The sequence below is a fragment of the Lissotriton helveticus genome, chromosome 9, assembly GCF_964261635.1.
Source record: "Lissotriton helveticus chromosome 9, aLisHel1.1, whole genome shotgun sequence".
Taxonomy (NCBI): Eukaryota; Metazoa; Chordata; class Amphibia; order Caudata; family Salamandridae; genus Lissotriton; species Lissotriton helveticus.
The window spans coordinates 909,899,381-909,917,192 of NC_136070.1; the positions used below are offsets into that span (position 1 = coordinate 909,899,381).

The window sequence follows — 17,812 nt, forward strand, 5'->3', positions numbered from 1 at the left end:
TGGATTTTGCTCATCTTGGTGCCCAAAAATTCATAAATATTTTATAAATTGGTGTCGGATTTCTTTTGTGTTGTGTGAGTTTCTTATCTGGTTGCTTGGTGTTTCTAAATGCTTTACACTAGTTCTATTATTTAAGTATTGCTACTCGAAGCCACAGCTTTCCAGGGTTGAGCAATAGGTTTACAAACAAGCCTGACTGGACCCAAGATGGTTTTGTGAGTGTATTAAACAGGGAGGTCGCACAGCCACACTATATAAAATACTCCACCGTCCTCACACCTCAGCCACTGGCAATTGCACGGGTCGCATTCCAGTACATTTTTCACCCACCATTCCCCTCTAGACAAGGGACCTTCCTTTTCAAATCCGTAGCAACAATGCTCGTCATGAGAACAGCCCGCCTTAAACTGGAAGATGTGGCTCCCTCCTGAATTGGGAGTTTGTTCATGAAAAACACAAACTTTGAAAAAGTTTGGTTAACAGCTGTCAAAAACAATGGTGGTAGTCCAACAAACCTTTTGTACATTGAAAGGAACCACCGCTACGGCAGGTCCTTTAATGTATAGAGATTACCTCCATCATCCGGATTGATTACAGTCAGTCCGATTCAGAGATGACAGCCAGCCCAGAGGTAATTTCCTCCGCCACCCTGACGGACAGAGTGCCGGCAGTCAAGCCATAAACCTGGGAGATTACTATGAAAACAGCTACATGTCTACTCTCAACATCAATGTTTCCCATTTTCATTGGTGTTGCTTTTGCAGCCCATGTGCTCTTGGCCCTTACATTCCCTCCATCCACACTATGTGGAAATGGCACTGTAATTGTGCTTAATTTGTTCCAACCGTTTCAAGAGGTTGGGATCAGGACTTGTTTTTCATCATCAGACTTTGACCCAGACCAGGAAGAAATGCAGAAAAGAAAGAAAAATAAGAGTAAGATAGAAAAACAGTGACAAAAGTGTGAAGGCATGGGTTATAAAAAAACCTATAGGAGTGCAATAAAGAAACCGGGAGAATTCAGTGGTGGCATAAAGTCTAGAAAGCCTTGGTGTTGGATTGCCCTGGCACGCAGCAGCACTGGTAACACAATCCTAAGAAAAACGTGTTTTTACAAGTTAAGGAATAGCAGTGATATAAAGTCTGGGCAGTCCAAACATGCATGCCATTTGTTCCTCATCGGCCTCTTTCCAAACAGCTGTAGTCCAATTGAAGGTTGCAACTGGGCTAGAGTTAGTGGGATGGGCTGTTGTGCGACACCTGATTAAATAAGAAAAGATAATACGCAAGTGAGCACTTTCCACATTCCATGAATTGACCATTAGCACCCAGTTAGTAAATCTTTAAATCAGCCCCAGGTCTTTATGTCAGAAATGCCCTTGTAGCACCACACAAGATAAATACACAAAATATAGCAGTGAGAGAAGTAGGACTGTATAATCACACCACCTCCCTATTGAATGATATATACACAAAAAATGTATTTGATGGGTCCGCCAGAAGGGGTAGGTTAGGAGGGGACAGCAAATAAGAGACCATGGAGCTGGTTCTTGCAAGTGTTGTTAATCAGAGCCCAATATTGCGAAGGCTGGTACCTTTCCTTTAAAGACGCTAGACCCTCAAGGATCAAGGCAGCATGATCCATCTTTGGATCCACTACTCACCCCAGAGACACTTATACAGTAACCAAGGTGGGCTTTTTAGCTGGAGTTCAATAAATAAAAGTTGGTCTGCAAACAGAGCCCAATATTAATTTTGAATGCCCTATCCAAACTCTTGAAAGTTTCTCGAGGGTGAAGAGGCCCATAAACTGACATAACATTACATAGTAGGGGAGAGTAATCAGTTCATTTAGGTCTTCATAAAGTAATATTAAACAAAGCATGGGCTAGTGATGGTAGTAATTTTCACTCTCATCCTTAGGTCGACATGTTTCAACCAATGTGAAAGCTCTATTGGGGTTTCTGGCTTTCGTCAGGACCAACTGCCTTACAATATAAGCAAACCTATCGAAGTAGGTATTCCTATAGTGTGGTTTATAAAGGGTGCAAGTATACAAGCCTTACAAGATAAATATACTTGCATTTAACTGAAATTAACTTCTTCACATAGCCAGCAGTTATCTTATTAATCAGGTCTGCTTCTGGTCCTCTTTGGACACCCCTGCACTAGGACACAGTGATGCAAACTAGGCCCATTATTTGACAGTATCGTTAAGGATTTACTGAGGGGCCCAATAGGTCTTTGAAAATACTTTAAGTGAGGCGCCACTAAAGGAAATGACAGCCATGGTCTCGAGCCAAGGGACAAATAGCATTTGGCAGCAACAGAATCACACAATAGAACACTGTAAGCAGAGTTACAGTGCCAAGGCTGACGCATTCAGTGGAAAGCGGGGACATCTTTGGAACACTCGCCCCTTAGAGTCAGCTCTGTCCTTTAAATGCACAAAGCTGCTGATCTGTGCCCCCTTTCCCCGGCCATTTCCTGCACTGCTAGCTTACACACAATAATTATATACATTCGGTGGATATGCTATCAGATCTGCACATCTATATGTCCAATATGTTGTGTTTAAGCATTCATTTATAATGTGACCTTGTACAAGGGTGCTCTCATGGGGCCATTACCCACCCACCTTGGGTGAAAATCTGCTAGACCTGCAGCCCCAGCCGCAGTCTAGACTGTAGTAAGCTATCACTTTAATTCATGTCATGTCAATGAATCTGATGGAGAAATTGATGTATTTTGCAAAAGAAAGTGCAACTATTACTCAAGAGAAATAAAAATCAACTGCCTCTAACAGACATCATCCCAGGAATACCCATAGGACATTCTAAGGTAACCAAGCACCAGTAAATACATTCTAAAACAACATGACATGAATTAAAGTGATAGCTTACTACATAGACCAAATTGTAAGACAAATGCACCAAAGCACACCTAACCTCTGTTACTTTTATCCTCACACATGTAATACAACAAAGACACAAATTATCAATCAAATTCCAATTTGTGATTTCTCAAGAACTGATTCCCAATTGTAGTGGTATCTGATCAATCAAGTTCATTCCAATGCAGACAAGATGGGCAGCCGACACGCGTTTTGTCCTCCTGGACTTTCTCAAGGCTTATCCCCAAGTTGAGAGAAAGCAGTTCTCAAGCAATCGTACTACAACAAAGACTTCAAATTTGAAGGAAAGGCTGATCCGAATGTCTTTTTTCATTTACATGTGTATACGCCAAAACTTGGAATTCATGAATTCATGCTGTTAGTGAAATCCTTGGCGTTGTAGTAAAATACATGAACGATAGTTGTGGCTCATTTGGTCCAATCAAGCGTTTCCTTGTTTATCAATGCTCACTCGAGAATCAAGTTATGTGAGCGCTTTGACCATGATAAGTCAGCGTATTGTGTGTCATGGGCTAAGAAACATTGCCTTGCTTCCAAACGGTTTTGTGAATTCCTTGTTTTGTTACTCATTTTGTTTTAGGTTCTCTACATCTGCTTTCTTGAAGCTCAACCTGTGAGGTTTATTGCCAGGAAAAATGTAGGTTTTTCTCAAAAACACCTATGGAGGTAGCAACACCCATCTGACCAATAAATGCTGGACCGATTTACATCAGGTTTCAAGGCGCTTTGTATTTAGACCATAGAGGTAAATGAAGACTTTCTTGATTACATGTATTTTTCTACTACCATAAAAACCTCATTGACATTATATTCCAGAGTGAAACATATGCCAACAGCTGGTACATCATATGATAACACCTCCAAATAATGTATTTATTTTCTCAATTTGAAACTTTTATACAGAAGTTATTCTTTTTCATAGATAGCTGAACACTCACAAGAAACAGAGTGCTACAAGCCTCAACTAGTTCAAACGAACATCCCTTCTTCCATCCCAGTAACCCAATTAGGGAGAAAACTGGTGGGGGGTGGAATCCCCTGGGACGCATTGAGGGGAACTGGCTTACCTTGTATTGTTCTCGGTTTAAAGCAAGAAAATGTCCTGCTAATTATGTCATTCCAAGAGTCTGACATAAGATCTGCTTCTGAACAGGCAGACACATTCAGAAAGTGTCATTCTGTAGTAAAGTGAATATTTTCAAGTGCCTGCATGACATTTTTTCCAAATATCCACAACTGACAAAGTAGGCACATTTGTGAAGTTTTGGAGGGTATTCCACTTCCCAATAATGCAGATTCTCAAGGCGAAAGCTATTTACCCACCCTTGACGCCAACAGAATATTGGAAACTCCTACAACTCCTGCCCTAAGCCAATCTGTCCAATAGAATCAAGAGAGAGGTCCTTACCACTTGAAGAAGGCAGATGTTGTCCCGGAGGGATGCCAGGACCCCGATGAAGGAAACTATGAACATTACGAGTCCCAGCAAGATGAGGATGAGGGCTGGCGCCAGGAATAAACCGTGAAGGGTCTTGTACTTCTGCCGCTCCACCTCAGCATACACACCCACCACAAGAACCAAAAACCCGATGAGCTGCAGTAGAAAGAAACAGAATGTTTACAGCTTTTAGAATGAATCTGAAGAATTAAACCAAGCTAGGAATGAGCAAGGAAGACACTGCTCCTAGTACAAGGAAACATACATACAGTGCAGCTATAAAATGACAACCAACACCACAGCAGTGCAAAACACAAAGACAGCAACTGCAGGGCCAGCACTGAATGTACAAGGTGCATCTGGGGCATTGCAGATGTGGGCCAGTTCATGATGCACAGACTGACAGGATTTGACACACACACATAGTACAAGATGATAACATTTACTGCAGTAAGGTCTCCACATGGCAATGTCACGAACACTACACGCGTCTGATATTCATGTAATGTCTCCTACTTCAGATGCAGACTCTTGTTGAAATGTGAACATTGCGTGTGAATTAGGGTTGGTATTAGTCACCCTCTGTTTTCTATTGTGTGACTTGCTCTCCTCATTGGATGTGGGCCTGATGTATTGCGTACGATGATCATATGCGATGTGCTTTGTTAACTTAAAAATGCAAAACAAAGTTGTAAAAAAATAAAAACATTCATGGCAGTGGGGACCTCCTCACTGTGGTGCCATTTTAGCCAGCAAAGAACGAGGAACTTACATAGTCTGCCCACTTTTCAAGATTTCCATCCCAGTTGTTGGGTTGTGTTAACTGCCAGAAACATATTTTCTGGATCAAACGATAGAGAAAGCCTAAGTAAAACCCATGCATGGTCAATAGTTGACCATGCCTCCATCCAGCCTTTACCATGTGAATGGAACAAGTTAGGGCTCCAACAACTTGTAATGATTTAAAAGCATAGGTCTGTGCAATAAAGCCACTGGCTAAATAGATGTGTACAAGAGGGAAAGGCTTTCGTGTGCTAATCCGGAACTCCCAGGGCCGACTGGTGAGTGTTGGGAGTTACCCCAGGAGTCTGGAAGGGTGGGGGATGGGTTTGCAGCTGCGGGGTCAGTTTTGTTACTGGGGGCCGGTTTTGCAGCAGCGCTGCAATATCGCGCCCCAGCAGCAAAAGCAGCAGTGCTTCAGACTTGTACCCCCACCTTGGGGGCTGATCCAACAAAATTGCCAGGGCTGCGTTGGATTCCCAGGCCGGCCTTGGGAGCTCCTACCACACACAATCCTGGCTAGTCACAGAGAACGGAGATAAGGTTTCTGGTTTTATCAATGCCTGCCCTGAAGGAAGCTCAAGTTTGAAATGGATGTGTGTTTTACATAGACCATTTCACAGTCAGGCAATCGATATACTGGTCTGTCTGCAACAAGTCCTGAATTTCGTAGAGCTCGACTTGTTACATCTCTTGTGTCTTTCCAAGTGTTTATTGCTGGGAACTGACTTAATGCAGGAATAATGGAGTGAAATGATCCAAAGCAATGCAGTTGGTGGAGAGGTGTTCACTTTGTAGACATATTCTACAAATATTCTGGAGTACAGGGAAGGGCAGTGTCTTTTCTTTTGGTGTTTGGAGAACACCCTCCAAAAGGTTCAGGCAGGGAAGGATGCCTACAGTTACTGACTTGTCCATGCAAATGTGGTGTGGTCACTGTCCCAAGGAATAAATATGCCTACACTAGAGTGTATGGAGAAGTACCCTCTCCAGGGGTAGGTTAACAAAGATGCCCAGGAAAAGGAGGCAGACAATGGCCAAAAATAAGCATCCGTCAGCAGCGTTGGTACTCTAGAAGGTGAAAGATTAACATTTTCATGAGTAGGAAGGGGTCATCAAAGTAAACAATTTCCCTAGCAAACGTAAGCATTCTCATGTGTGAGTGAAGTGGCTTTGGAAGAAGACCCACCCTCAGGTACATGTAGAATTCAGAAAGAGGTCTTACTGATCTTAAAAAGCAGAGCCAAAAACACAAGTGTTTAGTGTACATCTTCGTCATACATAGTTGCTTCACCAATGTTAGACAAAAGATTACCAATAGGAGGTTCTTCGTGGGCAGATGAACAATTCTGCTAACCCTGGCTCTATACTCTGGAGACAGAATACTTCATCATGCTGCTTCTGAGAAACTTCTGCCATTGTTCCAAAGCCAGTTTCTGCCACATAAAAGGTTAACGTGGAAAAGCCCAAGGCCATCTTGCTGGCTGAAACAAGCCATATTTGACTCCAACAATGTTGTTCTTGCACCTCATCTCACAGCTCTGAAACAGGAAACATCAGTATCCTGCAGGCAACATTCAGGTGTCACGACAACTGCCGCTGATCTGGTTCAGTGAGTTTTTTCGCCCTTGGGAAATAGTCTATTTGCAACCCTCTTTAGTTGGAAATGAGGTCATACTTGCTATAGTTAGGGCCAATCTGGCGTCCCACACTCGTGGCACTCTTACAACGCCCCATGGCAATGTCTTGCTTTATAGTGTCTCACAGAAATGGTCTAAACAGTTGCTCTGCTGATACACTGCAGGGCACAAAGTACTATTCTGAAGCTTCCTCTCTGCCTGGGATCTCAATGATCAACTTACAGTGAACGGTAGGGAGGCAAACAAATAGGACAATCCTGTTTCCATGAAAGGTGCCTTGCCCTACATGACTGCATGTCTATGGCATAGTTGCTCTCCCTAAGAGGACGGTCAGGCACCAATGAATAAGCAATAATTTTGGAAAAAAGCAACTAAACAACGAGTAATGCCAGACAAAATTCAAAAAGAAAATAAAGTACTAAAGACAACACAGAGGCCGAAGGAAAGAAAACAACAACCAGGACATAAAACAAAATCTCGATTATGAAGTATTACACCTCAGGGTAACTAAACTTTATATATTTGTGTACTGCTCCAATATACAGTGTTGTAGATATACGAGGACTGCCAGGGGGAAAGCCAAGTAAAGGACTAACAAAAATAAGAAAGGAGTGGAATTAAACACGTGCATCAGACTAATTCAAATAAGGCCTGGGGCGGGTCAATACAGTAAGCTCTCCTGGTGAAACATCCCTCTATGTAAACTAATCACATTAGGAAAATGTAGCCCGGAGGGTCTTGTCTGGTCACATGCGAGCACCTATAGTAAGCTGAATTCTGAGCGGCCCGTAGGTGGGTAATTCTAAAAACAAATGTTCCTACACACTATTGAGCAAAATGTGTTGCTCTCTGTTAAGGTATGCAACAGAACAGATGATGGATGCAGAACAAATCAAACATTCTTCCCAGCTAAGAGATCTGGGATGAATCCATTGTTCGTTTGCTCTACATGCCACCCCAGTGTAGACCCATCCATATGCAAATCAGTCTTGACCCTGTTCCTCATGAGAACAGTCCAGCCCGAACTGCTAAGCCAGGTCCTCCCTGGACCGGAAACAAGCAACCTGGGACCGGTTTCGGGGCATTGCCGCTCATCAGCCAGGCAAGCTTAAAACCAGTGACACAGTGAGCCCGTGAGCCACATCTAGGCATACCTGGTGTACTTAGGGTAGGAAAGCAAAAGACACACAGATGATGGACAGAATGCAGATCAAATCAAACACTAACCCCCAGTCATGAGATCTGGGATGAATCTAACCTTCTTTTGCATTGTTCTTACGGGCTGAGTGTTTGATTTGTTCTGCATTTCGCCCATCTTCTGTGTGTCTTGTGCTCTGTTAAAGTATGGCATCTGCTGTACACAAAATATTTTTCTCTGAAATCAAATGCAGAAAACTTGCTTGGATCTTGGTTTCTTTACTCGTATTGAAGGTTCAAGCACAGGAGTGCATGCAGGGATCTTTCTCCACAAGTGACTTCATTTCTTTAGTCATTTATACAAGAACAACCATAGCTGTATTATCAAAGAATATAGGGTAAAATTATACAAATCACGGTTATAGCGCTTAAGGCACCTCAGGGAAGCAGGCAGCAGTAAAACATTGGTAGTTTGCCATAAAAATGTAAAGATTGGGAAGGAATCCGAATCCTAAAATTATTCTACTTTGTCCCATCATAACAGAAATCAATCAACCACCAATCCTATTTATTCGCATTAGAACAATAATTTAAATCTCGTGATACTTAACCAATTTATACAACCAGATTGCTAAATATAACAAACCATATTAAAACCATATACTTTTAATTTCAGCATAGTTTCTTTAAATATAGTATATTATACGTCTGTTATAGGAAAAAAAACATTAAAACTTAAATACAAGTTGCGTAACACACAGGGGTGAAGTATAATAGGAAAGTTGAACTTTAAGACCTGCTGTCTGAGTGGTTTCGGAGGAGTGGGGAACCACATGTATTTGTGCTAGCTGCAGACAATGTATGTGGTCATAAATGAGAAACTCTGTTGTGAAATTCATTACGTTTCTTCCCTGTCAAAAAGATTAAAAAAATGGAGACATCCCTTCTCTTCTACCCACAAACAGGGATTATTCCATCCACGCTGCATGCAATGAGATAGCTCTATCAACAGCCTGCAAAGTGATTCTTGATACTTCTGCAAAGTGCTTATTTAAAGAGGTTTACAACAGCAGCCCTCTGGCAGCCACAAAACAGTCCCAGACAGAGCCACAAAACTGCCCCATATCTGTTAGACTAGCCCATCTGGCATTGCCAAACTTCCCTATAGGTCACACCAATCTGTACACCATAGTCCGCAACATCGCTCGATGTGACTGGCTGTTCACACCTTGTGGGACCCTCAGGTCTTCGATTTTTTGAGGTTTATATCCCAGTTGTCTTAAAGTTAGCAGAGTAACAGTAACACATGTCAATTACAGTGCTGAGATCAATAATATATTTGGTATTTATTTGTAAAGATTTATATAGCGCGAACATAACCCTTGCGGGTATCAGAGTGCTTTACAATGATCAAGGCAATATGTATGAAAATAACACCATCATCCAGGAGGGACCAGGTAGGGGAGAATTCCCTAAAGGAAAACATACACAAATTCCAGGTGGACAACAGCCAGTTAAACAGAATAAGGCCTTAATTATGGTGGCGGTTGGACCGCCATCGCATCGGACAGGAGACCGTCCGACAATGAGTCGGCAGTCCCACCCGCCCTATTACGATGAGAACATCTACATGGTAGTCGGAAAGTGCTGATTTATACTGCGGCTTATGCTGTGGCCGAGGAGACTACATATGTCTCCCGTGCCATTTAGCAGTGATCCATGGGGGACCAGGCCCTGTCTGGGGACTCCAAAGTCCATTTCCATTTGCCTTTTCATGGTGGTTGGACCGCCATGAAAAGGCAGTAGGAAAGGGACTGCCTAATCCCAACGGCGGTGCCTGAGCAATCACTGCCTCCATTGTAGGGATAGGATTCTGACTACAACCCCGACTGGATCTACGATCCTATCAGAGGCGGCGTTCTTTTCCCCAACCGCATGCATTAAAATGCGGCGGTCGGACCGATGACCTGTCTGTCGGGAGGACTGCCAGCCATGATTATGGAGGGATAGAAGGGAGAAGGGTCTAGAAAGTGTTTATTTGAAGATCATAGCAGTAGGAGGAGGTATGGGATGAGTAAAGGAGAGGAAGAGTCTCTAGAAGTTGATTAGGGAGAGAAAGGAGGTATCAGATGAGTCTAAGAGGGATACATGAGAGAAGGGTCTAGAAAGGCTTGTTTGGGAGATCTGAATAGTAAACGAGTTTTGAGATGATGCAAGGAGGGAGAGTCTTGAAAGGGTTATGTTGGAGATCATAGAAGTAGAATGAGATTTGGGAAGAGTCAGAGAGTGGAGGTAGTGGATATATTGGGAGAGGTATAGGGTGAGATACAGGGTAGTGCATTGGAGATAATTCAAAAGTGAAGCAAGTGTAAAAAAATAGTTACGATAAAAATATACTTATTTATGTAGTGACCTATATACATGTAAGTGTAAACAATTCCCAACAGGTATCAATAGGAAGACAGTTCAAAGGGTGTATGCAATATGCATTACAAATGAAAAGAAAAGGAGTCACTGTAAACTTGATAACAAACGGGTATTATTCACCATTTAGAAAGCTAGGCAGGTCTTTTTACAAAGTCATACAGTTAAACAGCACTGTATACAATAAATGGGGTGACAACCCGGTGGCACTTGGTGCAAGTGGTATATACATGAATATGTACAGTGAATAGTGACGGTGGTGCAAGTGCAGGGGTGAAAACAGCGTGGTCGGCGCGAAGTGACAGTGAAAAAATACACAGAGTAATGGCTCCAGGGATTTAAGTAATAATCACTTAAAACAAGATTCAATTCCAGGAGTACAAAACAGGTAAAGCGCCATAAAATTAGGCTGTATTGTCGACGGCGTTTCGATCCTCATCACTCGGGATCATCATCAGGACGGGGTTGTCGGGGGAAGACAGTGCTGTGGGGTAAGAGAGGACGAGTCAGGGGAGAACCTAAGGACTGACGGACGCGCGAGTGGCTAACAGTAGGTAAGCTGCTGACTGGGACGAGGCTCGGATTGCAGGGGGGCAACAAGGGCCACTGTGGGAGATACCAGGGTTCTAAGTAGGTTTGGAGCAGTGCGGCACGCGGCTGGGGACAGAACCTAAGAATGGCGCTTGTGGAGACGCTACAATTGAAGGGATAATGGGAGACGCTGCAGGTACCGGGATTGTGAGCAAGCTGTCTGGGGTCTCTGGTGGGTAGCAGACGGCTAGCGTTAAATTCCGGGTTGGCGCTGCGGAGGGAGACTGGTAAATAAGCGTGGGCGTGGAACCAGCAAAACTGTCTGGGTTCGCACTTCAGAGGGAGACTGGAAAATAAGCGCGGGCGCTGAGAAGGCAAAACTGTCTGGGGTCTCTGATAAGTGGCAGAGGGCTAACATTAAACCCGGGACTGGCGCTGCAGCGGAGGTCTAGAGGTTAGACGCATTCCTAGGTTCTGTCCCCAGCCGCGTGCCGCACTGCTCCAAACCCACTTAGAACCCTGGTATCTCCAACAGTGGCCCTTGTTGCCCCCCTGCAATCCGAGCCTCGTCCCAGTCAGCAGCTTACCTACTGTTAGCCACTCGCGCGTCCGTCAGTCCTTAGGTTCTCCCCTGACTCGTCCTCTCTTACCCCACAGCACTGTCTTCCCCCGACAACCCCGTCCTGATGATGATCCCGAGTGATGAGGATCGAAACGCCGTCGACAATACAGCCTAATTTTATGGCGCTTTACCTGTTTTGTACTCCTGGAATTGAATCTTGTTTTAAGTGATTATTACTTAAATCCCTGGAGCCATTACTCTGTGTATTTTTTCACTGTCACTTCGCGCCGACCACGCTGTTTTCACCCCTGCACTTGCACCACCGTCACTATTCACTGTACATATTCATGTATATACCACTTGCACCAAGTGCCACCGGGTTGTCACCCCATTTATTGTATACAGTGCTGTTTAACTGTATGACTTTGTAAAAAGACCTGCCTAGCTTTCTAAATGGTGAATAATACCCGTTTGTTATCAAGTTTACAGTGACTCCTTTTCTTTTCATTTGTAATGCATATTGCATACACCCTTTGAACTGTCTTCCTATTGATACCTGTTGGGAATTGTTTACACTTACAGTCTACACCCATCCCAACTTGGTTTATGGGTTCCCTCCTGTTTATCCTATACAAACTATATACATGTTGGACATACAATAATACAACCATAATATGTGCGTTTGTTAAGCAGACCTAATGAATATCTACATATTTGCAGACATAATTATAGATATGTATACAAAGGAATAGACATATCTAGATCCAAACATATAATCCAATAAAATGCACAGGGATTTGCTGCACATTTATGTTTGAGTATGGTGGTTAAATGGGGAAGAACCAACTCGAGTAGTCTAAGCATTCCATTCAAGGACAACAATGGGTTCCCTCTGCTGGCCCCAGAAGCTGCAGGCTAAACATTTTCCCCTCGTTTATTGAGGGCTGCACCATAAGTCTTCTAGAGCATTATTGGCACTGCTCAGTACTGTTTAGTACTCTTAACAAGTATGCGTGTACTAATAAAGAAGTGTGGACAATGGTAAAGGACACTAGGACAGACTGAAATGGCAGAAATTGTGCGCACCAACCCCAGATTGAAAATCCTCAGAGTACATGTGGGTGACTTCCTCAACTCCAATGGATTAGGTGCTCTGTGTAGGGTAGGCTATATCCAGGCACAGAATCTTTGCACAATGATCAAGAGTTGGTGGTACCACTACCACGGAACCTAGATAAAAATAACTATTGGCAAAACCCACAGGTCTGTGTTTAATGTGCCAGATAAGGCAGAGGAGACAAGAATGTGCAGGAGAAACCCCCCTGTTTAGAGGCTGTAAGTGTAGAGTCCCCTCAGCCCGGGTCTCATGCACCAGGGCGGGCAGCCCAGCAATAAGGTGGGCCAGCAAGATGGCGGTGTCCCAGCCCAGAGGAATCGGGCCCCGGGAGACCGAGGCATGCAAAGGTCACACCAGCAGAAGGAGGTGCAGTCACTGAAAGCCTCTTGCTTCTGGAGTCGGCTGATCACCCAAGAGTTCAAGCAGCGGACCACATGGGAGGGGTGTCTCTATCTCGTCGCTGAGGTAGGCCTCAATCAAACCCCAGCGCACAGGCGACGCGTGCAACTGGCGAGGAGCAGTCACCAGTGGGTGGTCCACAGCGCCCAGTCCACAGGAATCAGCCGGTCAAAGCTACAATGTGCAGTGAGTCCCATCACTACTCCTCAACAGCACAGAGTGTCGGTGTTAAGAGGGCCCTGTAGAGATATGGAACGAAATGGACAGGGAGAGCTGCAGGCTCGAGCCCAGCCGCAGGTTCACTAGGCCGGTGGGGGGGGTCGCCGATCACAGGCTGGGTCACAGTAAGGACGCGGTCAGCCCCTCTGTGGATGAGGACTCTCCAGGCGACCCCGCGGGTCGCCGCAGGCTGCTCAAGCTCTTCAGCCGATGTAGGGCGGGCCGTAGTTCCGGAAGGCCGTGGCAGAGGCAACTCGGGCCAGGCTCGTCCTGGATAGGCCCAAGATGGCAGTCGTCGCAAGCAAGGATGCCGGAGCCCCCGTCAGTCCAACAGCACCCCGGTCTCAGCGGAGCCCCACCCGGGGCCATGTACCCCCACACAGGGCAGTGGGGGTCACCAGCAGGGTCTGTGAAGGCTGGTGGTGGCGTGCAGCACTCCATGAGGCTCAGGACCGCAGCAGGTAAGATGGTGGCCTGCGCCGCCGGGCCCGGCTGATAAGGACAGTAAAGCAGCGTCCCTGTGCCGGACTGACCTCGGCCGCTGCCCGCTTCTCAGAAGGTGCCCTGTCCGTTCCGCTACCTGTGCTCCTCGATTTGCAGCGCCAATAGGGTCCCAGCTCCGCTATATAGGCGTTTAGAGGTGGTGGTTTGCAGGAGCTCCCGCTGCTCGTGTCTCACTCCATTTGTAGCGAGACCACGCTCCCACATTGTCTGCTTGTAATAAAAACAATAACTGGAAGATTTGTTGCATTCTTTGAGTTAAGACAATTGGGTAAAAAATGCGTTTGTCTTTAATACAATAAATTACCCTACAATTTGCAGCCACGAAGAGAGTACAAGCACATGAGTAGGTGAACTCGGAATCCCTCAGGAGGCAGTCTTGGTGTCGGTTCAACATCATGTAATTTTGGGAAAATTACTGAATCTACCTACCAAAAATTAATGTGTCCTTGTGTAATGTAACTGGTGCTCATATAAAGCGCTCCTATACCTTCAGGTTGGGTTCACACTGTATACAACTGCAAAGAATAAACAGATTCCATTTCCCGATTGTTCTAAATAAAAAACGCAGTATAACAGATACAATTTTGAACATTCTGATAATAGTAGCTCAACGACCGTGCCAACAGCGGAAGGACCATAATAGATCCGTAGCAATCAGTACTTGGTCTGTGCTCATGACAAAAGAAGAAGTGAAGCCGGCTCACACTACCCACTCAAAAGGCAGCAAATGAGAGTGAGAATGAAGCAAATGAATGGTAAGCAATGGGCCGGCTCCAAGCCCGTAGAACACAATATATCTCTCACAAATGGTAGCGCATGAGCCAACACAGGCAAGACCTAACAAGAGTACATAAACACCCTGCCTGCTATCAATCTGGCCTCAAATTATCAAAGTATTCGGTTAGTGGTAGAGGCCTTGGCTGACACCCAAAGGTGGGGCATGGGAGGCAGGCCCACCACTCCAACACGGCTATCCCTACACTAGGCCCTCAGATACCTCTTGCAGCACGAGGAACAGCAGCACAAAAACTCTTTTGCCACTTCCTTGCCTCTTGAGTGGTCTTCAAAAATCAACATAACAGGTGGAAAGGTCACTAGAAACCAATGTATAAAGATGCTGGAGGACATCCGTCCAATTGCAAAAATAGAGAAGCCACTTTGAAGAACAAAAGGCTAAAGGTTTCTCATATAAACTTCAGTTATCATATAGCAATTTCGTAGTACTAACTGCAAACACACAATATCTTAACAATTACTTCCTGGTGAAGTGCGTCAATCCAAGAATTTGCTCCTGGGGAAAGTACTTGGTTCTGGTAGTTTCTTTTTAGTGAATTTTTACCCAGGTAACCATTACTAGTCTCCTGCTTTATGGCCAGCTCCACTATGGGCTACTGTTAGTCACTTGTTTTACAGCAGACTTGTGTTTATCTGAGGTCCCATGCTTATGACTCCTGAGAGTGGCCCCGTGGGGGACTTTCTCCTGTTTCCTGTAACTGCTGCTTACTTTATTGGGGTTGTCTGTGGAGACCTGACAGATTTGGAAGAAGCCAGTGGAGACAGCCAGCAACAACTCTGCTGCACTGCGTGGGTTTCTGAAAATTCCAGCGAGGCAGGGCAATATAGAAGAAGCAAACTCTTCCCCTTATGAATTAGCAACAGTGAAAAACAACTTTTGTTTCCCACTGCTGCTGTATCATAGCTGTGAAAAACTATTTCGAATCCAGAATTTCAAGCTAATCACACTATGAGAGCCATACATTACACAATCTTCAGCTTCCAACAAAAAACTACAAAAGGTTACAAAAATGACAAAAAGGTACTTTCTGAATTAGCTGCTCTATCACTCTGCAGTCCAACTCCACGATCCCGAATGTCAACAATCTAGCAAACGATTCTCTGCAATCCAACTCTAGCATGATGGCAGACTAATCGCATCTTGAAGGCGTTTGAACCTGTGACTTGGATCACATAGGCGAATCACAACAGAGCTATCCATGAGGTTGACTCAGTGTCACCCCTTAGCATTGACAGATCTTCCAGGCTTTAGGTAGTAGAACAAAGACAAGGAATGTGTATCTTAAGGTTCTACGTCTCCTGCAGCCTCGTCACCCCATTAAAACACACTGTTGTTTTAATGCTATTGGAGAAACCAAAACAAAAGGTTTGTGGAGATGAGAATCCACCTCTGGAGGCACTTATTATACTGGGACTCTCCAGGCAGAATGTTGACCTTGGCTCCACCACTTTAAGTCCTCTACTTTTGCCAAAACAAACACTGCTTTAGCAGGTGTTCTGCAACCAACCACCATGCTCCACAGACGTGAATGTGGTGTTTATCTAGCCTGGTTAACAAATCAAATAAAACGTCTGGTATGTTATTGCTACAGCTCATTTCACTGTTTCAAAGCAGGAACCACTAGGTTCCCGAGGGCATATTTCAAAAGATTTTGCTTTCATGGAAAATATTGCTGCTGAATGGCAATGCTATCAGCGCACTAGTCACAAGGGCTCATTTTGGTGCTTCCATGCAATGTGTGTGATTCTTGGCCAGCCTACAGTATATATGATAATTGGTCCTGGGCCTAAAAAAGCACTAAGTCAGATCTCTATTACATTGGGCTAACTGAATCAGGCTCAAGAGTAAACTGTGCCTGAAGAAGGTGTCTTTGTTTTCTGTTTGGTAGCAGGTTGAGGGCAAAAGTAGCACATCAGAGGCAACGTAACATTTGGTTGTTCGCTCTTTTGCCTTCTTTTGAATCAGCTGAATCAACATTGCATCCTACACATAGGATTTAGTTTACTGCAAAAGGCAGTAGAGAAAAACTACATTTAGACAGCGGTTACAAATCCACACAGCAACACCAAATTTCCAACACCAATCCTCAGCAAGAGCTAGTCAACTTAATTTCTGTTAATTTAGCCTTTTCTGTTGAGTTATCTGTAGCAGCAAATAAACAATTTTCACAATACGAGCACTCTAGGCTTCCAAGATCTATTGTATTTGGAATGATCAAATCAATCTCAATACTTCAGTCTGTTCTTAGTTTCATTAGTACTTTCCTGTCGTTCGATACAATCACAACATGGGAAGAGGTTTGTCGAATCATTGAAAAACAGCTCATAACATTTCAGGTGTACCTAATCGTGGAGACACACTGTACAGGTCAGTTAAAGAGACAAAGTGAGCGACAGGACCCTACACGAGGGAGACTTAGTTGTTTAATCACTGTACATGTGTTGATATATTCCACACTCATTGAATCTGGTCTCTCAAAAAATAGTCTGGCAGGTTCTACCATTGTGGCCTCTGGAGTCTGCATTTCGTACCGATTTGTCACAAGTCAATTGGCCAGGGCCCTCTTCCGAGTCATAACAGGAGGATGACCCACCTGGGGAGCCGTGCAAAACGTTGACTCAACTGGTTTGTGGTTGTGAGGCAACAAATCAGGGAAAGGGGACTTTAAAATATTTCAGAGTCTGGATTTCAGGAACTGAGTCCCTTCGTCAATGAAGTTTTCAGTAGATCCCGACAAAGAACATAGTTAATTAGTGAGACAAATAAATTGACCACACAAGCATGTTTCTTTTTGCTTGTGGGTTGGTTCAACAGTAAAGCCTGCCATGTGTTTAGTGACATTCAGGTGCGCTTTGCCTCTTCTGTTCAAAGTTTGCTGCCTTCAGGGGCAATCAGTCATCCACTTCATATGACATCCAAGTAAGTTGCCTTGAATTACCATAATCTACCACAAATGCTTTAATTAAGCTTTTAATGGATGAGGCCAGAATAAAAAAAACAATCCAAATATTGGAGCAGGTAGATGAGAACAGCCACAACTTTCAGTATATTCAGAAAACACTTCTCGTCTTGGAGCACTAGTAGCATTTTTACAGCTGATGTCAATGTCTTAATTTTCTCCCCAAGTCACTTACTCCAATTGTTGTGCCCGGATTTAGACTCGTACAAAAATGCCTTTGGTTTCACGGTCTTCCCTTTTGTTCTCAGACTAGATTCAGCTGGCATCTCACCCAAATAAGGAATTACATTTTATGTGGCTTTTATGATGTTTAAACAGCGTGAACACCCTGCAACATCCCTTTTAATGCATCTTTAACAATAAATAGAGGGTGCTCTCTTCCAGCATGAACAT

At 44.2% G+C, this 17,812-nt stretch overlaps 1 protein-coding gene across 1 annotated transcript in view; it reads right to left on the bottom strand.

The window, feature by feature from the left end:
- TSPAN15 (tetraspanin 15) overlaps positions 1-17,812 on the bottom strand; it is a 167,462-nt gene that overhangs the window by 90,118 nt on the left and 59,532 nt on the right. Inside the window, exon 2 of the mRNA XM_078661085.1 lies at positions 4,322-4,507. Within this exon, the coding sequence (XP_078517211.1) occupies positions 4,322-4,507 (186 nt within the window). The remainder of the gene's footprint in view (positions 1-4,321; positions 4,508-17,812) is intronic.